We start from the raw sequence: 15,679 nt of genomic DNA, 5'->3' as shown, positions 1-15,679 counted from the left end.
CTGTACCTGACACTGGCAATGCTAGGCGACTCTGCCCCCAGTCGGCATCTTTCCAGCTGACTAGCAACAATCTGTCGTTCCACCTCCAACTCCCTGGTCAGGCGTTCAAACTGGAGCTCCTGTGACGGATAAGAAAGAGATAAGGGAGACGTGAGAAGTGTTACAACTACTGTTGCATCCAAAACAAATCCACTGTTTTAGGAAACTGTTCAAAGTCTCGTGTTATACTGCCAGGCTTAACACCGGTTAAGCGGTGTCATTTTTAAAGAGAAGCACAAAAGCAACATTGATGTATCACTTTAACTTCCCCTCTACTTGTTTTTTTTTTCTCAGAAAGTTGACAGGTAGCATCCCCTTCCCTCCCCTTACAAAGACAGCTCCTGCTACTGGAAGGCAGTATTACAAGAAATCCCTCAAATCGGCCTAAGTAAAAAAAACGAACCTTGCTTTCTCAGTTTTTCAGGGGCTAAATGCAACAGAGCTGCATCTTCCTCCCAATTATCCTGCACGTAAACCTTTCAGCTCAGAATGCCGGTCTTCCAGTTTCCTCCAGCACTGCAGCATGTCACACACAGTAGCTTAAGCACTCACCTTCTCTAATTATGCCTATGACTGAGCCACAACGATCTAGCTTTGCATTCCCCTGTGTGCGTCTTCTGTCAGCACTTTCACTCAAGCCTTCCATTGAAACAGGCTTTCTAAGGCTTCTTCAAATTCCCCGATTTTTAGGCTGACATGCTTGTGCCTTTCCAGCACTGATCTCAACCTTTCAAAGTACAAGAAAAGCATTTCTGTCAAAGCTCCAGAGTCCGGGATTTGCTACATTACTCTGCGCTGCTGCCCCTCCCCCCGAACCGCTCGCTCCACGGCTCCCATTCTACCAGAGCCAGTCATGTGCAACCTGGTGCAGAGAAGAGGAAGCAGAAAGCACTCCTCGCCTGAGACCGCTCTCCAAGGAAGTTATCTGGAGACATGTTGGAACAGGGAGTCATTTACTTTTCCTTTTTCCTCAAAGGGCTCCTGGGCATGTAGCTCACAGCTCCCTGCTGTACTCCTGGTAGAGCATGGAAGACGAAGCACTCAAAAAAGAGGCCTCCGCACTTTTAAAACAGGACCAGGTAAATTATTGACTAATCTCCCTTACTTCCCACACACAACCCTTCTACAGCAGTCAACACCCCAAGTATTTCTAAATTCTCTAGAGCGCACACACACACAGTCTTAAAGGTACCTTTACAGTCTTTGTAGAGGGTTTCTTCTTTGATAAATAAAATCATAGTCAGAGGACAAAGAAAAGTTTCACACTCAATGAACATGAACACCAAAAATAAACTTTGCCAAGACAAAGAAATGAATGAAACTAAATTTTAGAACGATTTCAACTGGTAAACTCCAGGGTCTGAAAACTCTATAATTATCAAAAAATAAAATATTCTATTCCACAGAATATATAATTGCTTTGGAAGCACTGTTTTCTTAGTCTTAAATTATTCTGCAAAACCCAGAAGGCTCCCACTCCTGTGGGGCTTTGACACTAGGTGTACAGTGTGTGTTCATCTTAATTGTTTTTTTAACAAAATTCATTCCATGTATCTGACATTTCCACTTTCAACACAAACAGAAGGGGAAAAATCTTATTTAAAAATCATAACTATCCTGCTGTGCTCCATTGTGCTTCTGAGTGGGGATGACAAAATGAGTTTATCGAAACGTCAGCGGCTATCACCATGTTTCAAAACCATGAATCTGCACTGAGGATTACAAGTTCTGCCAGTGTGGTTATAAAGTGGACAGAATGATTGGAGCTGGCACTGTGCTCAACTCCACTCTGACGGGTACCCAGATGGCTTCATTTCACAAAACACTGCCTGCAAGTCCTTACATGTTATTTGACCCAAACGACTGGTGACGCAGATGCATTTAAGCATGGTGCCATCCGCTAAAACTTCCAATCACACTGTAGCCCTTTTTTTTTAAAGAAGGCATATGACAAAATACCATATTCTAAAACGTGAGCATGAAAAATGGAGTCGATGGCCCTTTTGATACTGTTCACGATGATTTTTAAGGCATGTGGCTGTAAGTTGCCAGTATCTCAGAAAATAGGGCCATTAAAATCAACATAACACTGTGATTGTGATATTTTCTCCCAAGGAATTGTCTCAGCTCATTTTCTTCACTTTGACACCGAGAACAACCAAGATCCTCTGTAAAAGCAAACCAAAAGAAACCAGACAAAAGCAAAGACGTGCACTCGTATTGGATCTGAGGTTTGTAATCCACATAAAGAACCCCATGGTGAAGGACACAGTTTTGCACGGGCACCAAAAGTCAGAAAACACTTGAAAGATGCTTATTTGGTGGAGGAAGTGTTATAGATTCTAAAAATGTAGTTCTGTCACTGGTCAATGTTACACTATATTTGTAGCAAACACAAGCAGCAAATGGGAAATATAGTCACTGGACATTTTCAAGAGATATCCATAAAGAGATTCAAGATGGGAGCTGTGTCAGCATCAAAGTTGCAAAAGGAACATGTAGAGGTTAATTCCATGATAACAAGGAGACAAAGATAAAAACAGGATCCTTCATCAGGTGCAACTTATCCAATTTCAAGACACCTGAAGAAGGCTCATTATCATTTTGGTCTCCTTGATTTCTTCTTTCTACCTTTAATGCGGAATTAACTTCTATCTACTTGTTCCTTGATTTCCAGAATCACAAGTAGGCTTTCTTAATTAAAAACACTGCATAGTAGTTTTAAGACCGCACAAAAAATAGGCCAGATTCAAACTGTAATACTGTCCATTGTGGCTGACTTGAAACCCTATACATCAAAATTCAAATCAAAATTTGTGAGCCATAAATAAGCACAGGGATCACAGACAGCAATGTAAAAAGCAGTAAAAAGGCTCTGTGGCATTAAGGCTTTTAAACATGGTGACACCACCCCATGGGACCTCTGTAGTGCCGAATTCTCCTATGGCAAGAAACGGGTCTTTTGGTGCTGTAGAATTCCTCATTGCCTAGGGAGCAGTGCTGCAAGGCTCTGACCTCTGAAGCTGGAGTTGATCAAGTGGTCGTAACTATAAAAGCCTTACAAAGACCTCCTTACTTGTTAAGTTGCCGGATGATGATGATTCACTGCTTTTGCAGGTGTCATATAGGATCGGCATTTTTTTTCTTCTTCACATATGGTTTAAGCATGAATTTAACAATTTCAGTTGGAGGCCTTTTGTGATTAACCATACTCACATCTATCAGCTAAGAGTCAGCCCATGCACTCGCATCAAAAAATATCAAGAAACAGTCTTACAGCAAAAGCTATTTAAACACAGTAAATATGCTAGGCACACAAACTATTCCACTCTGTCTATCCAGGACACTTCATGTTTCCGAAAATGACACACGGGTCATCAATCTAGAGAAAGTTATGTTATAGACTACCTAGGCAAAGCTAGCCAGAAGCAATGAAACAAAATGATCCATGTGGGAAGAAAAATTGAATAAATTAAATAGTTTACTACTTTTTCAGAAGTTAAAATAAGAATGAAGCGATAGTGCCGGTAGCAGTCAAGCAGTTGGTGGAAACTGTCAGTAACAGTAACTATTGTGTTAAGCCTGCAGCCATAGAAGACAGACCCCTAGAGTCACTGCTTCTACTGATGATACTTCACGTGAAACTCTCCCTACAGAGGAGCGAGTGGCTATCAGTGATTGAACTGAGGTGCACATAAGGCCTTGTTCCCTATTGATGAGGGCTATACTGCTAAAGCCACACATTCCCCCAGATCTCCTCCACCACAGTCTCAGATATTCCCAGAGGACCAACAACTTGGATCTAGATAAAATACAGGCACAGTAATTGACAATATTGGTAGTCTGTCTTGGTGTACGTCATTTGGCCAAATGCAAACAACCCTTGCATGGACATGTCGTTCACTGAAGTTGAATAACTGCACAGAATGCAAACTTCAGTTCCTCTGTGTTTCTCGAAGCCTAACAGGACACATTACCATGCCCACTGGTAAAACACAAAGCTGAGAAACTCAGTAATGTAAGGTACAGAAACACTGAAAGTTGTTTTTTGTAATTGAGAACTGCCAATTATTTCTACTATATTTTTCATGCCCACTTGATTCATTTTTTTTCACAGCACAGCTCACACCTACAAACTCTGCAAACCTGCAGGTTACAAAATGAGCAAGTGTTTGACAGACTCCAACAACCCATCCACTTCAGAGACCCTTTAACATTATTTAACATGTTACAGACAGCACAGTCCTTACCAGATGATGTAGACAGAAGGCCACAGGAGTCGCACTGTCACTGAGAACTGAGAGAGCCCTGGTTGACTATTCCCACCCCAAACTCATCCAATCATACACCACTGCTTGGGGACTTCCAGTCACGGTCAGCTAGTGACATCATCCAAACTCGAAACCATGACCATCAAAATTTACTAGTGAAGCCACATGGGACATACCAAATATTTTTATGCAACCTTCAAAAAAGATCCTGAAATGGATAAAGGCGAAATAAAAAAACACACATTTTGATCTATATTAGTTATATTATGTTAAGGAAATTTAGTTTGAATATCCGAATGCAGAAATTAATATTATTATTATTAAAATAATATTAATATCAGTCCAGCAACATTTTAGAATTTGTAAATTCAGTGATGAAAAACCATACAAGGATGTGTTCAATACAAAATACAAAAAGTAGATGTTTTATGCAAAAGTGGTTTGATAGGAAAAATCAATCCCAAGAAAACCCATTTTGATGTCAACGAAGTATAATGAAAGATATTTGTTTCTTCCCAACTAACACCTAACACCAGACCAGGCCTTACATATGATCTTACAAAGCCTGCTTTATGCACCTGTGCACCATAAAACAGGCAACGGCATCGCAATGCAGTTCAAAGTGCTTACTTTTACAGGGCTTTATAACCAGCAGAGTGGTGGTTGTTTCCCATCCTGTGGCTAAAATTCTTGTCCATCTGTTCCTCCTGCATCTGCTAGCACTGCAGATGGCAATAACGATGATGATAATGTCCTCAACCATCAGTCTTTTTAAGATCTTATAGTACACATTCCAAATTAACAGATTTCTATGTGTTCTAACACATTTCTAGCCTTCATATTGATAAAAGACAACAAAGACAAGCCTACATAAACCCTTATTTTAAGCAGATTTTAGTTTATATACACACTGAATAATATGTATAGTGTATGTATAGTAAGTCTCTCCCCCCATACAGCAATACAGGTCAAAAACAAGAATGAACCAAGAGCAGAGTAAGGTAAAAGAAAAGACATCTTACTCTTATTTTTCAGCGGCTCAATCTATACTTCATCTTTAACATTGTAAAATTCAATATACTTGCACGCCAAATAAAGAGAAAAATGCTTTAATCAAGAGCCAAATGATAACTCCTGTTGTGAAGGGGAAAAAAATTGCAGCACCAATTACTGCACAAACAAATACTTCACACTGAGCACTCATTGTCCAATGTCATCCCAAAATCCCAAAGAAGCAGCACATATATAGCGGCATCAGAGGGAGACAATGCCAATCGACTGGCTGCACCAAGAATTTTATCTGATCAGCTCAGTTATTGTGATGATCACAATGCCTTTCAAATTCAGGTCTGCCACCCTTTCTGACAATGATGCTGATTCAGATCCTGTTCAATTATAGGGGAAAAACAATCAGACGACACAAAATACATCACTTTATCCATTTAATCTTGAATTACACAACAGAGAGCTCTGTAGCTAGGATGCATAGCCCTCCAAATAGTGCCCACTCTTAAGATCCTTGCTCAGAAACTGAGAATGGTCCTGTTCCCCTTTAAAACATTCTGTTAGGATAAGAGAGGGATTTATTTAAACAAGAACATTTGGTAGGGCAATCCCATTGCCAAGTGATCACAGACTGACAGGGCAGCAAAATACCAGTTTAAGCATTCCTGACCACAGATCATTTGGCAGTACTGCAAATGATATAACAAGAATCAGAAGGAACAGGCTGTTCCAAATATTGAGTATATCAAAATGATCAGACAGGAGGATGCTGATTAATTCTCTAAATGAAATCTAAAATCATGACGCATCAATCTACAGTTGGCTTCACTGGATTAAAGTAACTCTGCCATTTTCTTGTTAATGTTTAATCAATGAAGCAGAGGGAAAAACTGCAGTAATAAATAAGCCGTCCCTCAGGGGTAGAGAGATTTCAGTATGCTTTTTCTTACTCCAGAATTCAACAACAAAACAGTGAAGTTAAATGTAACTCACCAAATGTAATTCTAAAATTATCCTGGGGATTACTTCACTGTATTACAGTAGGTTATTTCCTCACTTCCACAGACACGACAATACAAAATATCTTAATCATGCGAAAAGAAAAAAAACCAATTAGCCATCAGAATCAAAAGATTAGGACTACAAAATGCCTAGATTGGTAATTAACTGAGTTTTATTTTTCAGAATTACAGCCAAAAGCAGAGGAAGTCAATAATAAGAATTACCAGTGTCATTTGCATATTATTCCCTTAGATTTGACTTTTGAGAATACATTAACAACAATTTTTTACACAAAATTTTCTCTCCCACGGCTTGGATTTTTTAAAGTATTATGAACCAATTCCCCTGTAACTTTAGTAAATGTATTATGGAAATGTAGTTTAAATGCAACTGCAGCCAAGAAGCATCCAAATCTGGATTTAACATAAGTATCACCAACTGAGCAGATTTATTCATTCTTCAACATTGTTGTTGAAATACTGGATCATTCTTGTCCTTTTTGTTCATAATTCAGGTTTTGGACATCACTAGCTTTTTAAAGTGGGGGAAAAAAAACAAGCATTAATGAGCAAGAAATACCAGATTTGTTTTGTTTTCAAGGTTAAACCTTAAGAAAAGTATTCTCCGCAATTTGAACTGTTAAGCAGGTTATTCATTTAGACATTTCAGCTGATGAGCTGGTGTAAACCAGTCTTACTAAGGGGTAATTTTATATATTTCAAAACCAAAACTGTTGAAATAGGTCAATAGATTAGAATCCCTTTGACACCAGTACCTTGAAATAGCCTGGTCAATACTCTAATCAATTATTAAGAAAAAGACCAATCCCATCCTGCCTCCAAAGGAGAAACGGAAATAGATCCTCAATGCTTGCATCATAACCACTGAGGCAGCAAATTTCTTATTGCAGTGGAAATGACTGATCTCTGAAGAAGAAATGTAACCATAGAAGAAGATGCTGCACATTTTCTGTCTTGTCAAGTCAACAGCATTTTTTAGAAGAATGTGGCACTGTGCTGTTATGACCCATGACAGGAATCTTTCCATATACTACTTTCAAGAAGCAAAACTTGCCCCGGTCCCCAAAAGAATTGAGGCTGTAGACTTTATTCTTCATTTTCTTATTTTTACTGCATACGTCACAATGAGTGATGAACTAAAGCACATTATGAGACACCAGTGTACACTGATATGATAGCTGCACTGTAATTTATGGGTATGAGAGAAGAAATATCCTCATTTAAAAACGCTACTTAAACTCAAAGACAGCTCCCCACCCCACCCCCCTCAACAGAGGAATGAAAAATGAAAACAGATCCTACAAATAGGCAAAAAGGCAAAATAGATCAAAACCTTTTTAATCAGCTTCTTGAAACTAGTGTTACAATACTTAATGAGCAACTGTTTTAAATGAAGCAGTATACAATTTAAGTTTCAAATGAAAACTCAGGTTAGACTTTTTGCCAAAATTAAAAATTGAGTAATATTTTTCTCTACACATCATTTCTTTACACGTTTTGACACTGAATTATTCATTTTGACATTGGTTCATTTATTCCAACATTTACTCCATTTACTTTGATGTTCACATTTCTATTTCCTACTTTCCTTTCATCCTGTGCTGTTTTTCTTTTAACTGTTTTTAACATTTGGCTGTAACAAAGACATGCATGCAAATTAAAGGGGGTGACATCACTTACGCCACCGAATTCAATTCTTCGGTACACCCTAAAAGTCACACTGTTGAAAATGTATTAATGTGCCTGCAAGAGATTTGGAATGCAGTATCTTTTGCATTTTCCTCAATCTTAGATGAGGAATGGGGTTTAGCTTTTCTACTGGGATTATGGCGGAGTTGATCAAGTCATGGGACCAACACAGACGAATATCCCAAACTATACTGGGGTTCAAAAAGTTTCAGAATCTCAGAAATTGAATTGCTGGTCTCATTTTGGTTCATGATTTTTGTATTGACTTGAATATTTTTTTGTGTAGTTAGAAATTGAAGAATCCACAATATATATCACAAGATAGAAAAATGCAAGCATTGAAAAATATTTTTCATACTGTATATTTTTTGACAGAACAGTACTGATTCTTAAATTTAGACCTGCCATTACATTTTAAATGTGTACACACTCATTTAAATCAAATTATAGCTGAGGTGTTTAGTTATATCTGCATATATAACAGAAAGCACATTCTTTATAGTTTCCAGGAGTTTGTAGCCACACTGTAATATCGTATGTCCTTGTATCACAGTTGAAGACATTAGCATGAGAGGAATATCAATGAAGTGTCTGAAATGTAAACAGGAAGGGGTTTGTGGGCACAGTCTGTTGGCTAATTGTGCCAAAATTAAAGGGAAACAGAAGAACGGTTCCGACTGCTCAACCCGGATTCATTCAGAGCCCTTGGCAGAATATGAAACATACTAGACACTCCCGCAAATCACATTTTTTCCTAACAGATTGCCACAAAATGTAGGCTTTGTGGATGGGGGAAAAAAAATACGGAGCACAGAAAAACCTCTAAAGCCAGGTTACTCTCTGGAATTTGTATGCGCAAGTGTTGTCTGTAACTGCTGTTTAAACAGGACAGTAAGTGTTTTGTATTATTTGGATTAACCAGCCAAAAATGAAGGACAGCTACAGGTAGTGGACAAAAACTGGAAATGCTCCTTTGCTGTCAGTAAATCGACTTCGCTGTGTGGCCAGATCAGCCTTTACACACTGTGCCAAAGTCCAAAGCAATGCCAGTCATAATTATAGGCAACCAATCCTGTCAGCATTGTTATTCATGACTCTAGGCACGCTGGGATATTATGGACTTAAATAACAGACAAGTCACAGGTGTATGGAGGCCCTTTCTTTCAATATATCTACTGTCCCTCAGTTATTCAGGCATTTCATCTTTATCCACTACCTGTATATTTCAATTAGAAAAGAAAATGACAGACAAACAAAGTCCTATGTCACCGACCCGATCTTTCAGATGTCTGCTGAGCGCTGTAAGATTAAGCTGATAAAATTCAAAGAAGCTTTCCCATCTAGAAATCCTGAGATGTCAGGCTGATAACACAGTGGAGCCTGGGAAGTGATTCTGAATGCTCTAGGTTTATTGCATTATGAACTGATAATCAAATGAGGCTTGGAAAATGGCTATGTAAACAGGAAGAAATATTTGGTTGTCTGTAGATTTAGATTGTAAAAGATCTAACTGTACATAAATGTGGAATTCTAGTACAGAATAGGGATATACAGAAGCTTTTGTGATGCTCTTTATGGGTCTAAACCAGCCCAAGGGAAATACCCAGAAATGTCAACTGAACCTTAGCAACTCTGCACAATCTGCAATGTTCAGCAGAGTCAGTGATAACCCATACTTCATTGTGCTCTTTGGAATGGTTCCTGGTGTACCAAAAAATGGGTTGTATGCATTATTGAAACCACATACAAAAAAAAACTTTTTACAAAATAATGACTCTCAAAATAATCCAGGAATTATCAAGAGGTTTTCTTCATTTTCAGAACACAACTGTTCAAGTGGATGTTGCCACTTGGTAACTATAATAGGTAAATCTCTTCTCCATATGTCCTTATGCCCCCATATTGCCTTTGGACTGCATTAAAAGAAAAAAAAATCCCTCATCACTTAATCTCCAGCCCTTGATGTTAAGTGATTGATTCAAAATAACATGTTCTTAATCCTAGACCCTACAAAATATTCAGTATTCCTACAGCAGCAAAAAACTGATTATAGTAGGGACTAATAGCTGCAGGGAATCCAGGAATCGGAATTCAGAATTTCCCCTTTAACTACTCCAATGCTGAACCACAATATGCCTCATGTCATGTTTGGCATGATCCAGCTAATGATTTCAACTTGATGAGGTAGCAAAATTAATTAAGCCATATGTTTAACTTACACAAGACAATGCGCCTGCATATTCAAACAAGTAATTACAGAAAACACACTCATGCAATGTGCTTCACTGAATGCAAAGAAAAAGTAAAACAAAAGCCATGTAGCTGAAGGGGAATCTCATACATTTCTGACAAAAAGGTAGAATACATCAAGGGCATCCATCCTAGTTTCAAGGACTTCAATGTGGACCGCAGTTCACAGTGGATCATTAAAACCATACAACAAGGAGCTGCCACTCCTGTGTTCAGTGATGTGATTAGAAGGGTATCTTGGCACATCTGTACTGAGTGGAGGAGACAAGTGATAATACATGAAAATGTTACCGAGAACACTGTAGGACTGAACCATAGCTTTGACATTTGGAAAAACTATTTGATGAGCAGTAAAAGACATTTTTGCACTGTGCAATGCAGCACTGCTTTTTTATTATTATTTAAAAATATAATGCACCACAAATTGATTTTTTTAATTCTTAGTTTAGTCTTCTGTTGGGTTATCTGACACATTAGCAAAGGATTTTATTATTAAGAAACAAGCTAATTGTGGAGAGTAAAGCAAATGGATGCCGTGTTCACAGGTTGATTGCTGTTCCTTCGACAGGCTCTGTAATAGGAAAGGATGTGTGTGTTTGTCTTTGGTTTAGTGTATAAATGTGTATCCAAGGCTGTGAAAATAAAGAAGTGTATTACCACTGACACCCACGGTCTTCACAGGCTATTACACATTTAATAGTACACAGACAATTTATGATTAGGAATTCTGAATCCACACCCTGCCTGGTTCATTTAAAATGAGATTTAAACTTCTTCATCCATATGGAGGAGTGTACAAATACAAAAAAACAGCGACATGTTATATGCTATTTAATTCCAACAACTCTAACTGCCACTTTTTTCCCTCAGCAGGAATGTAAAACATATTTACAGCTCAGATGCTGTTGCATTGCAACCCAACAAATAACTTCAGGCTCCTACCAACTCACACTCCTTATGTGAAACAATACATTGCTATGAATTCATTTTTGGCCTGACACTTTTATTCAAGGTGACATACATTTTAGCCCTTTATTCAGCTGTGCAAAGGACAAATATGTACAGTACAAGTAGGTAAAAGTTAGAAAAATCTGAAATAGAAATTTAAAGTGAGTAAAAATCTGGCAGAAATTGCTACAATTGGCAGAAACAACAAACCAGAAAACTGTTACAAAAGTTGCAACTACTACTGTACAGTATATACCTTGTACACACCACAGCGATTACTTTTTCTGTTTGAGCTATTAACAAAGATCTCCAAGTGGAAAAGTGTTAAAAATACCAACACTTCTAGAGGAGAAGAATGAAAACATTTGGACAAATGTTTCATGAAGACCAGCACAAGAATGTATAATTGTATAACACACTCTTTTCAACCTTTGGTAACACTGTTAAATCACAAAAAGAAATAAAAAGAAACATTATATGAAAACTATTTAACAGGCTAATAATGAACATATTACAATTTATTTTCACATTTTATTGACATTTTTGTTTAAATACCACAGTTGATGGTTCTCTTTTCTTTTACCATTCGTTACTACAAGGTTTAAAAAAAAAAACTCAGTCTATTTTATCACCAATGGCCTATTATCCTTTAACTACCTACAAAAATAGAACAGCAGGAAAAGTGTTTCTGGTTACCTTGAGAATCCTCAATTTTGTATTGGAAAAAAAACACCAGTGAAAATCCTTCCCATTTGCAAGAAGCACTAATCATCCCAGAACTATCCTGGCACGGTGTCCATCCAGTACTCTCCTTGACTGCATAACTTTCTCCATGACTGCTTCCCACATATTCCTCACGTTGATTCTTCTTATCATCGTTAAGGAAAAGCAATGTCTTCAGGTTTAATGCCAATGCCAAATTACTGTGTATCAGCCGAACACCAGGCACCAGAGTTCACCCTTCTCTCCTGTCACGTCACATTCTGAGGAGATTATCTCTTCTCCTCTGCCTGTCTCTGCAGTAACATACTCACCAGCACCACATTTTCATTCGTTTCTCCAAACTGAACCTGCTTTCAATATTTTATTACCACCGATAGTCATGCTCGTGCATTCAGCGCCTTTCCCTTGAATCACAAGAAAAACAGAAGAAAATGTGCAAAAATGGGCAGAGGGTGATAACTGAAGTCCTGTACAAATTTCACCTAAAATACTGCAGCAGAAGCAGGCGGAATGACTTTAACCCCATCGCTGCCTCGTACCATGCTTCTGCGTTTCTGAAGACTTGAAAAAGAATTACTATATATTCCTAAACCAAAGCAGAATGCTTTCAATTAACGGGCAAGGGTTTTTCAGGAGTTATTTTTCCAAGATAAGCAAGAAATATCAAAACTGTGGAAAGAACTGCTGATCTACTATAACACAGCAGACCAGGGAAGCACAGGGAAGCAAACAGATCTTTGAAAATAATTCTGAAGATAACTGCTTATGTGTTCAATGGAGGATTTTTATTTTTTCTCTCACAAAGTAAACCTTGAAAAGAGGGATCAACAGCATGTACCAGGTCCATGTTAAATTCACCTCCAGGATAACCTTCTTTACTCAAAATGGGGGGGGGGGGCTTAAGACAAGCAAATGTGGCCAAACATACAAAAAGCATTTGCATGCTCCAATGCCCATACAGTAAAAGGTTAGTTAATGCAAAAGTGAAATTCCTATGGCGTAATGGACTTTAATAAGGTAAATAAAAAAAAACTCTGCTGTGAGAAATTTTCAAAATAAGATGCTGAAGAGAAATGAGCCTCAGTGTATCTGCTGACTAAACACTTTTTTATAAAAAAAATACTCATTGACTTCAAAATCAAAGTCGGATTAAATAATAGCTGGAGGTAAGGAAACGAAGGAAACAGTTCTATGAATTGCTTCACACAGATTAAAATCTCTACCCAAATGATTCCAAAAATGATGGAAAGCTAAATGAAAATTTAAAAATTATTATAATAATGTTGCCATCCTACTGTAGCAGCTGTTGATTTTTTTTAAATATTCACTCACATGGCTTTTATTTTACAATTGCACAACTGAAAACCGAAGCAGTAATAGCACCCTATATTAACTGTGAGAACAGCATCGAGATTTGGCAAAGTAGAACTGGCAATATCATTAAGAAGCGTATCATTTGTAAGAGTCAGATATTCAAATGCTACAGACCACCAGATGTGGTTATCAATTGCTGTCTAATAGAATTAAATCAGAGATGAATGTATAAAAAAGTGGACATTGTGGGAGATTTTTATTTTTAATGTAATAATAATAATAATAATAATAATAATAATAATAATAATAATAATGTTTCTTTATTAGCCCTATACAATTTCTTGCACTAGGAATGCATCTTTTCGCATACCCCAGCTTTTCTCCACGGAGACACAGACACACAGACAGGGAGAGAAGCTTGGGGTCAGAGCGCAGGGTCTGCCATTGTATGGCACCCCTGGAACAGTTAGGGTTAAGGGCCTTGCTCAGGGGCCCAACGGAGTAGGATTCCTCTGCTGGCCACGGGATTTGAACCAGCAACCTTCCAGTCACAGGCGCAGATCCTTAGCCACAGAGCCACCGCGCCGCTTTTTTTGTATGGACTAGAAAAAAGAACCCCAAAGATGTCTACCTCTTTGGTTTAGCTGCTGATATGGTTAGCAATTGCTTTCTTGCAAAACTTACTAATGTTTTCAATGAAGACAAGAGTGACAAAGACCATAAGAAAATGATTAGGAAACTGAACCTAATATGGAATTTTTTTTTGAAGTATACTCTGAAATTGTACATATCGAGTCTAAAGCAAAGGTTTAGAATTTCAGAAGAGGAATGAGACGAGTTCAGGAGAACTAAAATGGGATAGGATAAATCATTACAGAATGAATTGCAACATTCTCAAAACATTGTGCTTGAAGCACAGAACAGCTTAATATCAAGAGTAAAAAAAATCTAAATCTAAATTAGAACAGTAAAGGGTGCAAGGGAAATGGCTGATGTATTAGATATTACACAGGAAACTGACAACATGCCTCAGGCAAGGAAAAGTTGCATATTAAATAATAAGGCAAAAATTTCTGAACAATTTTGATAGAAATCAAAGAACTGGCTGATGATATTTAATGCATAGAAGTGCAGGTTACAGAAACTACAGATTTTAAAGTCTGAGCTTGAAAAAGATTAAAAGGATTTAGGTTTTAGCACTGACATCATTTGCCATTGCTATACAACGCGATGAAACAAAAAAAGGCTAACACAGGGATATATTATAGTAAAAATCATCAAATTTAAAACAAGATATGTTATAAGAAAACTGAGGAAATACTTCATTTTGAACATTGTGTACAGATATTCTAATTTAACACAATAAAAGAACTAAAATCTTTGACAGTCAATCAAAAGGATTTCTTTAGAATCAACAGTGAAATCTATGTGCACTCAATTCCATTGTACTGTACACTAACACTTTCTTGATACAAGGGTTACGAAAGCCTGGAAGAATCTATTCAGCCATGCCATTGAAGCTAACACCCACGCTTTTTCCCAAAAATGGCTGGATGAGATTCTTGGATCAATTAGTTACTAGTAATTAGAAGAGCTAGAGGGGTTACAAATGAAAATATGACATTGGACCCTCCTTATGTGCAACTGATCCTTTAAATCCGAATATACCCCTTCTTAGGGGGAATAAAGGTTATGGTATAAGAGGTGGAAACTGAGAGACCACATGCATTTTTACATTTGTCTATTCCACACAGGCAGTCCTCCTGTTGTTTTTTTTTTTCAAGTTCTTTGGAAGGCTCTGGTGACCAAAACCACATGAGATAAAACTGAGGCTCTTTGAGGCTGCCAGACAGCTTATATAGTGTATTCATTCTTCTTTTTTTTTTGCAAAGTCTGGCGGTTTTATTGTGATAAAACCCCAGTGTCACACCTGCCTTGTAATGGACAGCTGAAGGGTTAAACACATGAAGTACGGCTTTTCCACTCCTGCTGGCTACAATATTTGCTCCGGAGCTCAGTTAATTTACAGTGCATATTAATTTTAATTTGCTAGCATCATGGTGTGTTTAACCAACTATGACGGAACCTTAATTCTTTAAACATCAAATATAATAGATGAATATGTACTCATACGGTACATGTACCCCCTACTCTCCACCCTCCCAAATATACAGCACACACACACACATTTTTGGCTTTTGTAACAAAAAAATTGTAACTCAAAATATAACAAAGGATCTCTTCCTTTTCCGTTTCAAATTTATACTTTCATATACTTAGGACACAAACATTTTCTGTAAAACATCCTGAGCAACTACTGACAAGATATGAATCTTGGAACAACAGGGCATTTTTTATTTTCAGGGCCTTCATGGTCACCAATTATAGGCAAGAACTTCTAATTACAGCTTTGAGGGA

The 15,679-nt window shown here is 37.6% G+C and overlaps 1 protein-coding gene across 10 annotated transcripts in view; it reads right to left on the bottom strand.

Annotated features, from left to right (window-relative positions):
- pkp4 (plakophilin 4) overlaps positions 1-15,679 on the bottom strand; it is an 84,486-nt gene that overhangs the window by 38,103 nt on the left and 30,704 nt on the right. For all 10 annotated transcript variants that reach the window (XM_069196933.1, XM_069196935.1, XM_015358744.2 and 7 more), the window contains one exon: positions 7-119. In XM_069196933.1, coding sequence (XP_069053034.1) covers positions 7-119 — 113 coding nt within the window. The remainder of the gene's footprint in view (positions 1-6; positions 120-15,679) is intronic.

This window comes from Lepisosteus oculatus, chromosome 12 (assembly GCF_040954835.1).
Source record: "Lepisosteus oculatus isolate fLepOcu1 chromosome 12, fLepOcu1.hap2, whole genome shotgun sequence".
NCBI lineage: Eukaryota > Metazoa > Chordata > Actinopteri > Semionotiformes > Lepisosteidae > Lepisosteus > Lepisosteus oculatus.
The sequence above is the reverse complement of the archived record's forward strand: the minus strand, read 5'-3'. Positions and strand labels throughout refer to the sequence as shown.